At 46.4% G+C, this 13,894-nt stretch overlaps 1 protein-coding gene across 13 annotated transcripts in view; it reads right to left on the minus strand.

Moving 5' to 3' along the window:
• Nucleotides 1–13,894, minus strand: part of Dlg1 (MAGUK family member discs large 1) — a 279,659-nt gene that overhangs the window by 175,347 nt on the left and 90,418 nt on the right. The window contains exon 2 of one of the 13 annotated variants that reach the window (XM_076807312.1): nt 13,520–13,558. The exons of the other annotated variants lie outside the window; for them this stretch is intronic. Within the exon in view, the coding sequence (XP_076663427.1) occupies nt 13,520–13,558 (39 nt within the window). The remainder of the gene's footprint in view (nt 1–13,519; nt 13,559–13,894) is intronic. 13 annotated transcript variants of the gene reach the window in all.

The raw sequence follows: 13,894 nt of genomic DNA on the forward strand, positions 1-13,894 counted from the left end.
GTATATCGTGCAAGCCTGCAGGTTAAAGCACCTATAACGAGGCTTAGAAACGACCCCGAACGTCTTCCGTGTATGTACACCGAGCATGGAAGCTCCTGTGAAACAAACAACTTCGCGGTACTCGCTCTTTTCGAAAACTCGCCTCTCTGCAGTTCGTATTATTGCCAGGGTAGCTATAAGTAAATTCGAGGAACTTGGTCTTCGTTGCGAAGCAACGGGTTTGAATATTCTTTCCGTAAAATTCAAAAGCTGCAATCGTTTCTCGAACATCAAGTTTGGATAATTTTCGAAACATCGGTTATTATTATTATTATTATTATTATAAACGGGAAAACGCTTTAGAATACAGATATACACAAGTAAATACAAAGAAATAAAACAGTCTACAAGCTACAAAATAATTCACGGCAATGTACAGTGACTCGCATTAATATTCGGACACTTTTTAAAATCGCATAACTTTTTTAGAATTGGTCCAAACGACTTGAGTTTTTTTGAGAAGCTAGAAGAATTAGTTTGCTAAATGACGTATTTGGTCGTTTTGAAAAAAAATGTATTTGGTTGGAATAGCGAAAAGAATAGTAAAGGTCGATTTTTAAACTTCTTTTTGTGAGGTTTTTTTTTAATTTTCATTACAAGCTCACAAAAAAAAGTTTAAAAATCGACCTTTATTATTCTTTTCGCTATTCCAACCAAATACTGTTTTTTCAAAACGACCAAATACGTCATTTAGCAAACTAATCCTTCTAGCTTCTCAAAAGACACTCAAGTCGTTTGGACCAATTCTAAAAAAGTTATGCGATTTTAAAAAGTGTCCGAATATTAATGCGAGTCACTGTAGGTAACAAATTATGCTAGAAGCCGGCTGACCAAATGATTCCGGAACGAATGAAGCTTATTAGTTGAAAATGCGATTTATGCTAAGTGAATTCGGTTGAGGTAGAAAGTTAAGTATCCTGCTGTGAGCAAGAGGCTTTTTGTTATTTAGAATCAAGAGTAGGCTAGTCCATTAGCGATAACGTTCACGCAAACAGTCGCAACAGCCCTTTTTCAGGCGGACTGCTCCATTGCACGTTAAATTAGTCGCGTTTATTAAAAACCTCATATTTGCGAGGGCTGACGGTGCCCCACAGGCTGCAGTCAATAGCATTGTTATGCTAAATGCTTTAATCAAGACCCACCGCGGCTGTTTGCCGTTCTCTCGACTGATTTAACTAATCGCGGTATATTCGATATACGATCGATGCGTGGTACTTTATCATTGCGTTTAGCTGCTACTTTGTGACCATATAACTATTAAATAATGACACAAATACGTGTTCTACGTTCTGATGTTAGGTACCTGTCGAACGGAGCCAGCGAAGATCGCGTATTCTGCAGGAAAGTGGGAAAGTCGGAAGCAGTGATTCGGGAACTTGTTGAATCGCGCGTGGCAGTTTACCTCAGACAATTGTGAAAAATGATTTGTTAATCGGGCAGAGTCGACGGGTCGACAGCTATCAGTGCCACTTTCGAGGACAAAGGGACGATTTTATTTACAGAATCTGCGAATAACTGGACCAGCCCAACGAGTCTCCAATGCGACGAAAAAGCAAACAGTGGAATACGCGCGCAAGCTTTTCCAAGTGCGCAGTGCGCAAATACGTCGTTCCGCGCGAGCTAGCTGTTCGCGCGATGAATATCGAGCCGCACGAACAAATATAATTTTGACAATTCCGCAATCGAGCCATTATTCGGGTCGTTGAATATTTTAGGTGCATCCACATCCGTCGTCCGACGGCGCGTAAAAATTTCAGGATTTCATTAACCGCCATTGATAATCGTTCGCGTTGCGCAAGCCAGACAGGGTGGAATGTACATGAATTCGATAGAAACGCCCTTAATATTCTGCTCAACGAATGTAAATAATTTCCTGTTATTTGAGAAATTGCACTGTGGCCGATTTCTGGCAGATTTAGCTAGGGATTTAGTTAGACCTATGATTTTTTTCACGTACTCTCAAAATACTTCTAAGTACAACGTATTGAACCTTAATCAAACACATTTAACCCTCGGGCGGGCGCGCCAATGAGAGATACACGAGCAGGCGCGTAGTGAACTCAGTTGATCAGTTGAAAATAATCAGTTTAGCCCCCTTATATATTACACTTCAGAAACGGTTTCTCTGTTGGCAGTGGTGACTTAAATTAAATGCGATGGGAAAATATTAGCAATGTATCCAAAAGTGCAGTAAATGTATTTAAAAACACAAAAATAGTATGTGTAAAACATTTTTAACATGAAAAATGAAAAGCAACTGGCACAAGCATCAGAGGGTTCTTGAAACACACCACGATCGCGCGGAGAGAATGTTTGTCTTACCGAGACCTAATGAAGGAAATACGCAGATCGGTGAACGGAGTTCACAAAGCGCGCCCGCTCGAGGGTTAAAAAATACCCGCCACATTCATTGACAGTTTCAAGTATTACTCTGAAACTGCATCTTCCTGATTGATCACTGCCCATCAAGTCACAATCATAATCTTCCTCGTAAGAGACAAATTCAACTTGCATGAAGAAACGTCGACGAGAACTGACGAGCTGACGAACTCGCCGGTAGGAAGCATGGTTGGAAGTGACGCTGCGATATCTATCCCGTTTGGCGTAATTTTCGGGAGAAATTAGGGTGGCCAGGTGGTGTAGGGGGTTGCGCAAGCCATTCAGAATTTTTGCATGTAGATTGGTAGCGAACTCTGGCCCGCGAGAAGAGAGGAAGGAAGCAGTGGAAGACGTGGAAGGCAATTTCGAGTTGGGGGTAGATGTATGTCCCGGCGATAAAAGTAATGAGATCCATTATAACAGGGTAAGCTGCTGCCCGTGAGGCAAGTATCTATTCGCTTGTCTAGTAGATTGTCCTCCCCTATCCACACCCTTTTTCGACACCCTTGAAACCAACCCTCCCCCCGGCGCGCTTTAATCGTTAATTGCTTGAAATAAATTAGCTGCACGGCGTACAGCGAACGATCGAAATTTTAACCATCCCAACAGTATACTCGAAGAATTATGCCGCAAGATAGTAGTATCTTCTCTGTCGCGTAAAATTCTTCTTAACTTCCCCTTTATCGTTGCACAAAGAGCTGTAACGCGTAGCTGCGAGCTTGTTCGGGCTTACTCTGAGTGAAAGGACATATATTTGACGCTGGTAGTGGAGCACGCGAGCTTCGGCTCACTTAGTTTACCCCGAGTTTCGTTACACTGCAGATCCAAAGTTCACCGCGTTTTATTGTCCTATCGCGATTCTGCTCTTGCTAATTAAATCGAAACATAAAGGATACCCGGAAATTCTCAGCCAGTGCGTGTCGCGCATGGTTACATGATTTCTGAAGCCATCTCGCACGGAGAACGGCATGGAGAGCGTCCGATAGCTCGGATAACTTGCCTCGAACGCGGAACTCAATAGTCGAGACGCGATAACGGCGGATCCATCCACTTTTTCGTAATTTCAGGAACACCTACTGCTTCCTCGCGGAGAATTGAAATTTCCAGGAATATTCTAAACTGCGTTTCTTTCCCCATCGAGGACACGATGAAAGGGGAGAATGGAACGTCGAACGGCCGGAGGAGCTGCAAAAATTGATCAGAAAACGGGGCGAATAGCGCGCGGGCAATGCGAGTCGCGCGACGATAGAAATGTGGGAATTTCGCGGACGAATCTGTTAAAAGGTTCGAGGGATTGCATCGAGCGAACGCGAAGTTTGCTCGTATCGCAAAACCGCGCGAAAAGTTCAGATGGAAACCGAATTACACTGTGTTTGTGCATTCGCTGCAAAGGGCCAGAGTATTCACTATAAAAGGCTTTCTAATTCGATCGAAAGGGATCATTTCCGCTAGGCCAGCGGGCAAACGTTACTTTTCCCAGCACTTTTCAACCGTGGAGTATAAAAAAAGTCGACAGCAAAAAGTCGCGTAATAAAACTCAAATTTTCCGGTCGCCATCTTCGGCATAGGAATTTTTATCGTTCCCTTCTTCTTCTTTTTTTTTTTAGATACCTACGCAAGAGGGTAGGGTAAGTTTGGAGTGGAAATTTTTACGACTCCACCGTCGAGTCGGGAAGCCATCTCATATTCCTTTTCGGAAGGGAAGGAATCTCTGGCTGATTGTGATTTATCGGTCTGGAAATACATAAAGAAATATTCGAACGTGCTCGCTGGATACGCGGCTCTCCGTTTCAATGTTTAAGGGGGAATGAGAAATTGGGAATGATCTTTGTTCGGGAAATCACTCGCCGCTGACGGTAAGTCGCAAGTTCGGCCGCGCGCCTCATAATTCTCGCTGAATTTTATCAAGGGCGAAACTTCATTGGGCGTATGTCGGCAGATCTGCCGATGCGCCTTAATGAAATTCCCCGCGATCCGTCGTGACGCTCATAAATTATCGCGGCTTAATTAGATTAGATGTGGCTCTGTTTTATACGAAGTATTTTACGGGGTATCGTTACGTCCGCGTCTCCTCCGCCGAAGAAATTCCGATGATAAAGGGAATGCCAGGTAGCGGGCAAATATTTTAACGCTCCGCCGGCGGATTCAGTTTCCACGAAATCAGAAAATGGCGAGCCTCGTGCCGCGGCAGCCCCGTGTAAAAGAATAAACGTTCCGTCGGAATTTGTGGCTTCTACGTGCGGTCGTTACGGTATCGTTGCGTTGAATAAATTCGACGAACCAGCTGGGAATCCTCGCATATTTCGAACCTAAATCGAGCAGGTCCTATACCATCTTACCAAGAATTTCTGCGCTACGCGACACGAGGCCCTGAATTTTTCATTCACCTCTCCATTACGAAATTGATCGCGACATGACAGCCCGCGTTACTAGACTTCGGGGCCCGAATGTACCTTTGAATTCTCTGATACTTTTTCAAAGCTGCTGTCTGTCAGGATCGCTGCTTCAGTTCCTACGTGCCGAATGCAAAGTGACGCTTAACTAAGAACGGCGCGTCAGCCGATAACTCGAAGAGTTGCAACCTCTGCGATGCAATCTTCGTGAAAACCGGTGGGAAAGATCGTGGTCGAACGGATTTATATGGAATTTAAGTTCTCAATAGTCCTATCGTTAATTACAAGACGAATTTGATTATCTGAATGCACTTCATCGACGAGGAATAGGAATCTCGTAGTATACCGCACTCGAGCAATCCCAAGGCTACTCGTGGGATATTCGAAGGTGGTGCGACATCGCGCAAGAACTCCGTACATCCAGGACATCCGGTCAACGTGGAATACCCGCTGAGACGCATTCAGAAATGTCCGCGATGCGGACATTTAGCATTCTCGCGTGGATGTCGAGCAGCTTGCGGCCACGAAGTCCACAGATTTTCCTAAGGTAGCCGAGGTTCGCTGGCGTGGAAATTACAGGCGCGAAGTCGCGTTCAAATTCGATCCCGACACCGGTTAAATCCGCTTAAGCAAAACTAGAAGTGAGAGGGAGGCGTGCAAAATTGATACGACACGAAGCATACTTTGCTTTCTGCGGGGCTGCAGGGTGGAAAAGTAAATTCGAGCGATCTCCGCTGCTCGGCGGATGGAAAGTATGAAAGTAATCTTACCGCGTGTATAATTCTTGGGTTGTTTCGGTGGGAACTAATTTTTATAAGGAACTGTTCCGATCTTATATTCCAAACTCTGCAAATGCCCAAGGAAAAAAATTCCTAGCGTATTTACCGAGCAGCGTAACAAACGTAAGCGAAACGAGGCTCGAGATTTCCGCGCCTGGAAAATCGTCTGCGCGCGGAGGGAATTTTAATTGGGTCCGTTAATGTAAACGGCGGAGCCAAAATAAGCTGCGCTGTGTCAGACGTTACTACAGGCGACATCGACGTTCGCTTTGCGATCGACGACAGAGGGAATGCAGAATAAAATGGAATGGGAGATAGGTCCTTGGGAGCGAGGAAAAACCGTAAAACTTGCGCGGTCGATGCGGTAACCGATGGTTCCCCGAATAAATAAAATTTACAGGCGTTATCTCGCCGCGTGTGTAACGTTTAAGGGTGGAAAAAGGCGGAATGAAGAATTAGTCGACTTGGAGGCACTATTACCACGCGCGAGGAATCCTAATTGCGGTCATTAATAAAACCGCCTTGATAAAAATGGTCCAGGCTGAATCGGAAGCGTGTCGTTCCTCGAACTCGAACGCCATAACTTACCGAGATACTTAGATAAAAATGAGCTTCTGGGTACGATTAAAATTTCCCAGCCTGGACCAGCGTGGACTTCAAAGCGCGGCATAAAAGCAAGTTACCTAGAGGAGGACACCATTTCCGCCGGGCTCGAAATTGTTATTACATAACAAAGAACGCGAGGGTAAAAATAAGCGTTCTTAAGGTCGAAAGGTGACCATTATCTCGGTTTTCGCAGGCTGTTATTCTTAATGCTTATTCCGCCCGGCGAATCTACGCATTCTACGTGATCCGCGTTTTGAACGGCACCGCTCTGCACCCGGGCACGAGCTAACATTCCCCAGTAATCTTCGGGCATAATTAAGGTTTTCTGTAGATTCCGTTTCTTAATGCCTATCGTAACAGTACGAGTGTATCCATCCCATTTTTTCTTGTCAAAGCCATTAAGGACTTACATTACGGCAGGAGTTACGTTACAAATCCCAGGTTACGAGTGCGACGTTTACTTAGGAATAAAGTACAGCGTTTCAGCATAACAGGTGTATTCGTCTACATAGAAGGGTTGCTAAAAAGAGTTGCGAAAATTCGTTAAGACTTATTTCTTTGCCTAAGCTCCACTAGGCAATTAAGTTGGTAATCAGGGTCCTGCAAAAGTGCTTCTGAAAACTCCGGGGCCTCTATTCTGATGTCGCTCGTTCAATTTTAAGACATGCTCGCGATGAAAATGCTCGATTGCGTCCCTCGTATCGATCGAATTTCACCGCGGACGAAAGCGTATTCTTTTAGAACGAGACATCTGACGCGCTTCTTACGCGTCTCAATTACCGGGAAACGAGGCAACGAGGAAAATGTACATGCGATCGCTATAAGCACCCACCAGCTGTGGCCAGCGGACCGTGAGGTAGACTTTGGCGCGGCCAAAAAGCCGCAATCTTCGTAATCTCCTCAGCTTCTTATCGTTAAAGCCCATCCCTATGAAGACGGGCGCCACACGTGATCCGCATTGGCACTCCAGGTTGCTAACCGATTATTTTCCACTGCGACAACACACTAGCTTATCCAACAGTGTCCCGGATCCCCTCTGCCTGACGATAGCCGCAATTCCCCTTTCGATTCCCAACGACCTGCTTCTCACTATTGAAAGTCACACGAACCAGCTTCTTTCCTTCGAGAACGTTTCGCCGTCCTTTGAAGCGCGAGCACTCTGTACATGCAATATCACTGTATATCCTCGCAGGATGTCGAACCTTTAGAGATGGAAATTTAGACGACGTTAGCGCGTTGATAATTCTCTGTTAGTAATTTCGTGGATCGTATCAGCGACGCGGAACTCTGCATCGGAATGTGTCGGTTCTCCAGTTTACCCTTCAAGGGATGACGTCCAGCAGAGGGTGGAGAGGGAGGGTACAGTTGGAGTTTTATGCGAAAACGTTGGAAACGCGTGGGTGGCCACGGCGCCACGTGACTTCCTTCAAGGGATCGTTAGGCAGATTTGTGACCTTGGACTCACGATTCAACGCTCAGGGACCAGCGTGCGAGACACAGTTGCGCCTGGTACCTTGCATAATCGTGACGTACCATCTGCACGACATTTGTCGCAGAATATTCCCCCGACACGCTCGCAGCTTTTTCCCTCTCGATGCCATGCCACCCAATCTCGAATGGAGAACGAATACGAATCGTGTCTCCGAATCGATACGAGCTACCAGTCTCAACGTCCAACTTTCCACAAGTCGCGAACCAAGGGCGTGAAACATTAAAGCCTCTAGTGCCAACTACATCCCCCCGGGCAGACTATTAAGAAACACACGAGCCGTCGAAGGAGCTCGAGGACATCCAACTGTGCCTCCTTGCCACCCACTCTCCGATCTCCCGCGATAAACGTGAGAACCGGAATCCACGGCAGAAGCTCCGACAGCAGCGTACATTATTCACGAGGTGCTCGACGTCCGCGAGCGGGGAAGTACATTCTGTCGTTCCTTCGAGCCGGCCCCCGGACTCGGGATCCAATTAAACGCGATCTGCATCGATCAGTTATCCAATAAACTTCGAGTCCTCGGCTTCTCAGGCTTGTTTGCGCGACGACGAAACGTTCCGGGCGCTCATCCCCGGGATGGCCTCCCGGAGGGAGACGAGCAGAACTGTCGCGAGCGGTACGCGTGAGAAAGCAGCGTGCACCGGAGCGCGAAAGCGCGGACAAACGTTCCTGGAAGGCAGGAACAGATCCCGCGGGCTAGGATCCGCGCGAATGACTGGCAGTGCTTTCGCTCGGCGGGCCATGGGGTGCCGAGGGATGCTGCCAGCTGGGTTGGACGGCGCAAGATCTACCCCCACACGCGATCCACGGCCACCCACACCACCACTCCCCCTCTGTGAACCCTCCACGCCACCGGCAGCCAGACGTATCTCCGGCGCAGCTCGCCCCACTCTCCCCCATCCTCCTTTCGCTTCCAAATAACTTGATGCCCGCTATGGGAAAAAACATCCCTCTCGGCGGCTTTCGCCGCGAGACCAGAGACGCACGGCCTGCCGGAGACCAAGAGGAGCCGGATATTACGAGGCCAATGAATATTTGAGTAACCCTAGCGGAAGGTGTTTTCGCCTAGGCCGATGAAAGTGGGCGATATTAGCGTTTGACGAGCGACGCGGGGATGACGAGCACGCGTAATGCTATGGGCTCGAGGTGTGCACGGTGTGGTGGGATTTTGAGGGGGGAATCGAGGGACGGTGCAGTGTATTTGCAGACGATGTAGAGTTGAACGTTCTTACGAGCAGACATCGGTAGTAATGCGATAAAGAATCACAAAGGGTGGTAGAAGTCGAAAGATCAAGATGTCACGTAGCTTGGAATCGTGTTACTGACATGAGGCTCAAGGAGACTGATATCTAATTCCCTGTTACATGCTTCCCCTCAAAGGGACGGTCAGGTACCATGAGTCAATGGTTCCCGCCACTCTGTCCACCTTACCCGAAGTAATCCCTTTGAAAAAATAAAAGAAAGGGAAAAAGAGGAAACGAGGCGGAGATCGCGTGTCCAAACAACTTCTCGGCTCATCTTCCTCTTCCTGAGCATCGCCTTCTCGAGAAATACGGAAAAATAGTCCGGCGGCTTTGCCTGGCGAAGCATAAAAAACGCCTTGCTGAAGACGTCAAAGCAGAAGCTTCGGTATATTATGGGGATGATAGCGGTACACACCGAACCCTCCGCTTCTTCCATCTCGTTTAATGCCCGATGCTCGAAGCATTCTGTCGTGACATTAAATACCACCCAACGCGGTATTGCGAAATTATACGAACCTGAATTTAATGATTCTGGTACTCACAAGAACGTCGTTCGATCTCCGAATGAAATCCACCACGCCCTTTCACGTTCTCGCGAAACAAGGGTGCAAAAGAATTTACGGGAAACGCGTCAAAGTGCACGCCATTACACCAAAGACTGGTTACCATCGCAAGAACAGAGGGAACGGAAACGGGCAACCCGCTAAATGATTTTTTAAAAGGCGAATCCGTTAAAAGCTCGCGGCAGGCGTCTACCAAATAAATCCTAGATCCAAGTGTAATCTTTAACTTCCCCAGCGTTTTTCTGCCTGCTCGTTTACCAGCGTCGGAGAAACAAAACGAAAAGAGCCTACTTTGCCCGTCCTGCCGTGAACATCCTTTTGCCGATGAAAACTCGAGCAGGATCTGTCGAAAGTGCCACCTCACCCGTTCGTAAAAATGATCTCACGTCGCCGTGGATCCTTCGGTATCGAACGATGCTCGAGAAATTACCTTGGACCGAGGGATTCCGTTAGACAGAACCCGACATACTTTCTCCGCCTTTTCTATCTCTCTCCCCCGCTCGTTTCTTGTTTTCACGAAGCTGTTAACACCGAAACCCTTTCCTCGACTGATGGTTTCTTTCAGGCGGGAGCCTTTTTAGCTTCGCACGTCTGAAGAACCTTTGGTCGGTCTTGATGACCGCGCGAAGGAACGCGTCGCTTTGCCATCCGGCGAATGCATTGTGCATTACCCAACCGAGGCCCGTGGCGAAACGAAACGTCGTCAATGGGGATCCGTTGGGGCAAGCGAAGAATTCGTACGGCGCTGGGCGAACGATTCGAGTGCACTCCGACTAGATCAAAGCTGCTGGCAGCGGCGCTCGCAGAAACAAAAGGGTCGGCGCAAAGATTCTGAGACCCCGAAGCACGGAGATCTCACGTGCGGAGCTGTTGATCGGTACACAAGAGACCAGACTCGTTCGGAGGAAAGAATTCGAAAATTTCCTACGAACTCGGGAAGTGGGACACGTTACGCAGCAGCGAGTTGCGAAGTTCTTAGCACAGAACAACCCGGCTAAATCATAAGTCGCTAAGTTTAGTTCAAAATACAGCTATCCTGGTATATGTCTGGGGAATATTTCACGTCTGCTGTGTCTCAAAATTCTAATATCACCGAAATAATCTTTTCGGGGAGGAAAACTCTGAAGAAGCTTTCTGCTAGTCGCAGTAAAGGCAATATTCCAAGTTGAGGTGCAAAGTTAAACTGGTCTGTGTTCATTAACACTGTACGTGCAGAAAAAGCAATGCTTTGAAACGCTTTCGCGGTAAAACAACGGATTTGCTTGCTGGACATCGATTAACGTAGATACGTGGCTCAATAAAAGGGATTATAATTCTGTGATATCACACATCACTGGATTCCGTGAACATCTGATTAACAAATATAGATGAATATAACTAATGCGACTAGTTAACAAACGGTTATCAATTCGATGGTTTGCCAATGCCAGGGAATCATAGCAGGGATGAAACATTTTCATAAACCCATATTGCACTACATCCTCATTAAATCGAATTAAATAAGCCCTTCGGGCCGCTAATTGAATGCTGCTTTCATTCAATAAATACGTAACATGTATTCGACAATCTGTTGGATTACGTTAAACACGGTTTTCATCATGCTGACCATTCTTATTGTAAATTAATAATGTGCTCGGTGATAATGTGGTATGTACTCGGCATCTGTTGGGAATCATTTCGTTGCAATTATTTGGTTGGGTGCAGAAGCATCGTTACACCGAGGAAAACTACTCCAATTCATTATCATTTCATGTGTGCTCCAGAAATCATTCAGGGCCATTGAGTACCGCAGAATCGGAGGGAAGGAGAACTGACGAGTCCTCGTAGAAAATAGTGTAGGTGCCAAAATTAAAGAGAAAAAATTTTATCGGAAAATGTCCTAAGTACGTGCCAATGGTAATACTATAGTATAGAATTTTATTTTTGGCATTTACAGTATTTTCAACAAGGACTCTTCAATTGTGTTAATGATAATCTAATAGTAACATTATCCAGAAATAAAGTTCCTTCCAAAGTAAATGTGTTTTCCATTTAATAACTGGAGAATAACTAAATTCCTCAGAACTTTGGATCAAATAACCGCATTTAAGCTCGCGATCAATTGTTTCAAGCCCAACCGAATTGCCTCTAGGTATAGAAATTTCACACTCAACGTGAATACAAAATACCGACACCCGAATATGAATTTAATGGAAGATCTAATAGGGAGAGGAGACTGTAGCCCGTGATTTATACGTATTTTTGTCGAGCGAATGGATACTTGCCAGCCGATAGAGACTAATTTAGATCAAGGTCTTGGAAACGATTCTCCAGCATCGTAAACTTCCATGCACAGATACCGGCAAATATTTGTGGCACACGTACGACCGGGGAACGTGTCAACATTTCCGTTGTGCAAACTAACAGCGATGGGGAGGAAGCGGGTACGCTCGTGGCGTGTCGTCAGATGGCAAGAATTTCGAACGAACCTCGTTCTCCAACTACGTAAGAGTGACAGAGGGCCGTGGCAGGTTAATTGAAGCTGTACGCAGCTACCAATTACACTTTATGTTCGTTACCTCTAGGAAACAGCGATTAGAAGCATGAAACGTGCGTTGTTCATCCGCGAACCGTTCGGCACGCGTGGGAAACTTCAATCCTAAAGTTCCTCGTGAATCTAGCTAGATAGAAGAGCTTTCTTTAATCAAACGGGCGAAATATTCATTTAGAGACGATTATACGGAGCATTATTCAATATTTCAATGCGTCCAGTGAAGAATTAAGAGCGATACAAGTGAAGAAACGAGGAAACAACGGATCGCGTATAAAATATTCGAAGCCAGTCGATTAAACGTGACATAACAAACGCATAAAGGCTATTAGCGCGTGGAACGAGTGACTTTTAACGAATTGGATTAAGCACGGCAGCCGGTAAATCCCGATCGCGTCGAAATCGCGAGTAGCTTATCGGTGGGCGAGCCGATTGGAAAAAGTTGCTCGTTAATGCCGTTTATACCGAGTGTAAACGCGTGTTCCGATGCGCGATAAGCCGACAGTGCTGGTGCCAGGCACGTTCCAATCCTCGATACGACCGGTAGCAGTGTGACTTTTAAATTCTCGGTGCGTCATTCTGATTATAAAGAATCGAGAGGTGGCCGGAATACGCGGGGGGCGGGCGGTGGTTAAGGGAGGAAATAGATGTCGCAATTTAGGTCGAGACCGATAAGAAACGTGCCGAGTGTTCGCCAGTTATTCTAAGGCGCCATTGGACTCTTCATTTATCCCTTAAAGCGGAGAGGGCAGATTAAATACAATTCTGGAAACAAGGGCCTCGACGGAATTGGAAACAATGGGGACGGCCGCACACAAGGGCGGCATTGCATTCGTGTACACAATTTAGCGTTTCGTTAAGTATTGAAGAACTTGTTTGACGTCTGCATACTGTTATAGGCACGACCCAAATTTGTTTTAAACAGAGCTTTGTTAGAATAATGCGCGATTCAATTAACGAAATATTCGATTACGTGGAATTATTTGAATACCAAGAGTAAATGGAACACCGCGCGTTTGTTAAAGATTATAAGCAGCCTTTATGTCTGAAATTTTTAATTTAACTTTCGCGCACGCTTGGAGCGTGCTTGGAGAAACGCCACTCGAGGGTATTTTTGTGGTTAGCCGCGTGTTTCGGTATTAAGATTTTTCTCTTATAACAGGCAGCGTTAGCCTGCCTTTGAAGTGGACCGCTCCGCGCCATTTTCCTCATATCCCCCTTTGTGCCAGGGAGCTAATTTTATTCTCGTGAAACGCCGCACACGGTTTTTCCAGCTAATTCTAACGAGTACTTTGTACGCTGTTGTCCGTTTGACGTGTAGTTACCGCGGTTTTGTTTTTAAAAACGGTAGGAGATTTCGCTAAAGGATTGTCAACGAAATGGAGATCCCTTATAAGCCATGTATGAACTTCGCGGCACGTTCAAAAGTGCCAATTAAGATCGCGTTCACTTTGAAGTACGACAAAGGACAAACATTATGAATAAATTACTCACATTAGAGTGGCCATGGCTGCAGGGCGCAGATGGACTTACCTGTAACAGAAAAGTGCGAGGGACTATTAATACGTGCGCGTTAGTGTAACGCGGATCGAATTCGTTGCATCGCAGAGAGGGATAAGAACGCCTTCGCTATCGCGGACAGCGCGGCGAATCGACCACGTCGTCACGAAAAAAAGAAACGCAGAGGAAATGAAAGACCCGTTCCGTAGGAGGAATTAAGGGGGAAAAGTAGGTCATAACCTCCAGAATGTGTTTGTCAAGGGTTTCATTTATCTCTGGGCCGGCGTTAGTGGCGGGACGAAAAACGGAAGGGCGAACGTTTGCGATTTTTCGTTGCACTTTTCATCGTCGCGCCCGCAGGCGACGATC

Source organism: Andrena cerasifolii, chromosome 2, assembly GCF_050908995.1.
Source record: "Andrena cerasifolii isolate SP2316 chromosome 2, iyAndCera1_principal, whole genome shotgun sequence".
Classification (NCBI taxonomy): domain Eukaryota; kingdom Metazoa; phylum Arthropoda; class Insecta; order Hymenoptera; family Andrenidae; genus Andrena; species Andrena cerasifolii.